Source organism: Manis pentadactyla, chromosome 13, assembly GCF_030020395.1.
Source record: "Manis pentadactyla isolate mManPen7 chromosome 13, mManPen7.hap1, whole genome shotgun sequence".
NCBI lineage: Eukaryota > Metazoa > Chordata > Mammalia > Pholidota > Manidae > Manis > Manis pentadactyla.
In genome coordinates this window covers 46,829,400-46,834,205 of record NC_080031.1, presented here as the reverse complement: position 1 = coordinate 46,834,205, position 4,806 = coordinate 46,829,400, and the positions used below count along the sequence as shown (strand labels likewise).

The 4,806-nt window shown below is 40.9% G+C and overlaps 1 protein-coding gene across 1 annotated transcript; it reads right to left on the bottom strand.

Annotated features, from left to right (window-relative positions):
• Positions 1-3,823: 3,823 nt before the first annotated feature.
• On the bottom strand, positions 3,824-4,806 carry LOC118926130 (olfactory receptor 15-like). The gene is made up of 2 exons (XM_036912679.2): positions 4,354-4,806; positions 3,824-4,288 (listed from the first exon to the last, which is right to left on the bottom strand). Exons 1-2 carry the CDS (start codon positions 4,804-4,806, stop codon positions 3,824-3,826), a joined length of 918 nt encoding a protein of 305 aa, XP_036768574.2.

The following is a 4,806-nucleotide window of genomic DNA, read 5'->3' as shown; positions in this document are numbered from 1 at the left end:
GTTGTAGGTCAGACTGTCAGACAGAGTTCAGGATACCAGTGTTGTAGGTAAGACTGTCAGACAGAGTGCCTGAGACCAGTGTCATAGGTCAGACTGTCAGACAGAGTCTAGGAGACCAGTGCTGTAGGTCAGACTGTCAGAGAGAGTGTAGGAGACCAGTGTTGTAGGTCAGACAGACAGTGTCATAGTTCAGACTGTCAGAGTGCAGGAGACCAGTGTCATAGGTCATACTGTCAGACAGAGTGTAGGGGATCAGTGTTGTATGTCAGACTGTCAGACAGAGTGTGGGAGACCAGTGTTGTATGTCAGACAGAGTGCAGGAGACCAGTGTCATAGGTCAAACTGTCAGACAGAGTACAGGAGACCAGTGTCATAGGTCAGACTGTCAGACAGAGTGCAAGAGACCAGTGATGTAGGTCAGACAGTCAGACAGAGTGTAAGGGACCAGTGTCTTAGGTCAGACTGTCAGACAGAATGCAGGAGTCCAGTGTCATAGGTCAGACTGTCAGAGTGCAGGAGACCAGTGTCATAATTCAGACTGTCATACAGAGTGTAGGGAACCAGTGTCATAGGTCAGACAGTCAGACAGAGTGTAGGAGACCAGTGTCATAGGTCAGACAGTCAGACAATGTATTCTTCCTTCCTCGGTCTTTCAGTTCTATTCAAGTCCTGGATGGATTGAATAATGCTCACTCCCATTAGGGAAGGCAAAATTCTTTACTCAGTCCATGAATTAAAGGGATAATCTCATTGGAAACATCCTCACAGACAAATTTTAAAAAATAATGTTAAATAGATTGTGTCAACCAGAAAAACTTGTTTTTATTCTTCTGATTTTCTAAATCCTTTTTTCCAATTTAATATCTTCTCATGTTTTTACTTCTCTGAGTTGATAAATCATAATTCCCTTTGAAATACTCTTTTCCTTCCTTGCATTCACCATTTTTTCTCTCTGCATTTGTCTTGATGAATATATTTTATTTTAGAAAATCTCTTATGTGTCAGCTAATACTTGCCTTTCGGCTGTTAGGAAGGTCTTTGGACAAGAATAAGTCTTAAAATCTGGTAAATTGTGTTGAACTATGACCCAAATGATTCACTCATTTAGGAAACAGTCAGTGCCAGTGTGACATTTCCCTGGGCGCCATCTGATTCCCCTGGACAGAGTCTCTTGGGGGCTGGAGGCCATGGTCGGGGGCCGGCACCTGAGAGCCCAGCCACAGGAAGGGGCTGGGATGCCTCGTGGTTCACTGTGTAGGTGTTCCCCTTAGTGACCATGTGCTGCCTATCTTTCCAAATTCAGAGTCTCTTGAGATCACCATCTCCATAAACTATAAGATGCCCAGCTACATGACATAAGTGTGAAGATGAACACTCAGGTTTTAACAGCCTTATAAACAGACTTTTGACTAAGTCTCCAATTTCAGTACCACCTGTAGTCAATGGATATACCTGGTGACTCCAGTTTCAAGCTATTGGAGAGGGTTTTTCAGCATGATTTAACTTGCTTCCATTGCCAGCTTATTTTTCTTAATTACAATAATTATTGGTATATGTAATCTTGCTTAGGTTTAATTAAATACTGTTTATTGTTTTTCTTTTCAGCATATATTGCTGTTGTATCCAAATCTCATGATCTTTGTGCATTTGTAACTAAACTTAAAGCTTTCAGACAGTGCTAAACAATCATATTAAAAAATTGAAATATCTTCTTTAAAAACTGTTATTTTTTTCTTATTCTTGAATGATAGTTTAGCTGGGTTTAGAGTTCAGGACTGATGCATTTTCCTCTGAGCATTTTCCTTTGAGGCTTCCTTTTTGACTCATGGATTATTTGGAATCATGTAGTATAATTTCCATGTACTCAGAGATTTTTCTAAAATATTTCATTTGTTATGTTATTGATTTTCAGTTTTATTCCATGATTACAAGAGGACACAGTCTGTAGAGTTTCAGTTCTTTTAAATTTGTTCAGGTTCATTTTATGGCCCATAATATTCTCTTCTTTGAAGAATGTTTTTGGGGACTTGAAAAAAAAAAGTATATTCTATTTTTGTTGGGTGAAGTCTTTTATCTATTTCTGTCTCCTAGTCAGCATTAACTACAGAGTTGTCTTTATATTTTTCCTTCCAGAGTTCATTTCTCCTCATGTGAATGTTTCAGCAAGAAAAGGTCAGTGCCATCTTGAAAAAGGCTACTTGGGAACATTGCTAAGCAGCTTACATCTCCACCATAATAATAACCTGACTCCAGTTGTTGAGCAACTCACACACTTAATGTGCTCCTTGTGCTTGTTAATATCTACTCGGTATAAGGATAGTGAAAGGACACAGTTCAAGCATCAGTTTTCTCAGCTGAGAATATTGACAGGAAGTGGCCAACTCCTGGACAGGAAATATTTAAAATAAAAAGAAATTGAATAAATAATAACACATATTTTAAAGAAAGGATTGGATTAATTGGATAGTGGGAGAAGAAAAAATGATGAAACAAGGATAAGATGAAAAGCAGAAAAAAATAACACATAGCTACAACTTACTGGGTCACCCAACAGGGCAAGCAGCGTTCCCTGCTATTTTTCTATCTATGAAGTATTATTAGGCTTTGTAAAAGAAAAATTTTTCATGTAACTACTTTGAAAAAGGAGCTCCACTTTAAGCCACAACATCACAAATAAATATAACTCTTCCCACCCATCCCCAATAAACATCTCCAGTTGAGCCTATTGCTTTTTATGCTTATGACAGACATTACACTATTCAGTGATACACCGCTCTGTCCCACAGAACTCTTGTGTAAGTCACCTGGAAACTGGGGCAGTGACTCTGGGATAAATCAGAGAATGGGTATGTATTACAATTTCTTGTAAGTAGGTGATATCTTTTGGTATTTCTGACAGCACAAGGACCTGTAAATTGTTCAATTAACCCTAATGGAATTTTTCAATTCAGGTTTTTGTGTTAAATTGCTGGGACCACCATTTAAAATCTGAGTTTAATTTTCAAAAATCCACTTGGATTTAGACTGAGTTGTGTTTTACCACTTTACCAAAATGGTGATAACATAGAGAATCCATGAGGCAGTGAGCTTTATTTTATACTTTGTTTTATTTAAAGATGGCTTTGTATAATATAGGTAAAATAGATTTGAACAAATATGTAGCATATTTGTAATCACACAAAGATTAAGTTGGGGTCAAATTTAAACATCCTTCTGTCTCATGGGATGAGAGCCTGTACATCTTCTGGATTAAGTACCCCAGAGGATTCTCACTCTCATGGGTATGTCTTATGAAAATTCTAAATAAAAGAAGAATATAGCAAAATGTATGCAGGCAGCACTTCTTTATACTCAAGATGTCATTCAGATACCAAACTTAGAAAGAAAGACTGCATTTGAAGAGGAAGCTAGGAAAACTGTAGGAGCATGTCCCTCCTTTCAGGCCTATGTAAATGAGTCCAAGGAGTACAGTTACATTCATTAAAAAAAATTAAAACAAGTATAGCAGATAACATATAATTTGTTGGTTTTCTAATATTAGAATATTGGTACTTCATATGCTGTTAAAAAATCATGAATTCGTCCAACTAACTCTGCAAACAGCATTCCTCCCCGGACAATTGTATGTGGAACAGTTACTAGGTGGACAAAATGAACATTCATTGTACAGATTTTTTTCTTACCAAAATTACTTGTAAGTTATTAGGAATTAAGAATAATTCATGAAATACTACCTTTGACCTAAGCCTTCCCTACTCTAATTAAAATTCAGACTCTCCAATGTAGAGTGGGTGGAGATCATGATTTTCAAATTAGTTCCAGTTCAAAAACTCAATTTATTCTTTCCCCTCACACTGCCCCCCTTCCTCAGGAATCTTTGCAGGGCCCCCTTCACCTCTTTGTTCTGCAGGGTGTAGATGAGGGGGTTCAGCAGTGGTGTAACCACGGTGAAGAAGAAGGTGAAGAACTTGCCATGTTTTGAAGCAAGTTTGTTCTCAGGGTCCGTGTACACCATGGCCACCGTCCCATATAAAATGAAGACCACGGTGAGGTGGGAGGAGCAGGTGGTGATGGCCTTCTGCCTTCCGTCCTCAGACTGGATTTTCCCCAAGGCTTGAGCTATGAAGCCATAGGAAGTCAGGATCAATACCACTGGCACGACGGTGAAGAGGAGAGCAGAGATGGTCATCTGCCACTCACTGGCAGCAGTGTCCCCACAGGCCAGGCGTATGAGCTCAGGAACTTGGCATAAAAAGGCATCCAGGCGGTAGTGGGCACAGAAGGGCAGCTGGAATGTGACAGGGTTTGGGTCACAGATTCCAGCAGGCTGCACAGTCACGCCGTGAGCACCACCTTCCAGCACAGTGGAGTGTTCATGATGACGGTGCAGCAGAGGGGGCGGCAGATAGCGACATAGCAGTCAAAGGCCATCACCACCAGCATGACGCCTTCTGTGGCCCCAAGACAGAGCAACACACAGACTTGGAGGACACAGCCTGTGTAGGTGATGCTCTTGTCTGACCCCCACAGGTTGGACAACATCTGGGGCGCAGCAGCTGTGTTGTAGCAGAGATCCAGGAAGGAGAGATTGCTGAGGAAGGAGTGCATGGGGGTGTGGAGACGAGGGTCCACGCAGGAGAGCAGGATGATGGCTGAGTTGGAGAGGACGATCATGGTGTACGAGAGGATCACAGCCCAGAAGAGAACCGTTTCTAGCTGTGGCTTTTCAGAGCAGCCCAGAAGGATGCAGCCGGCTGGGAAGCTCTTGTTGGTCCTGCCTATTGCTTTTGGCTTTGGGGTTTGCAT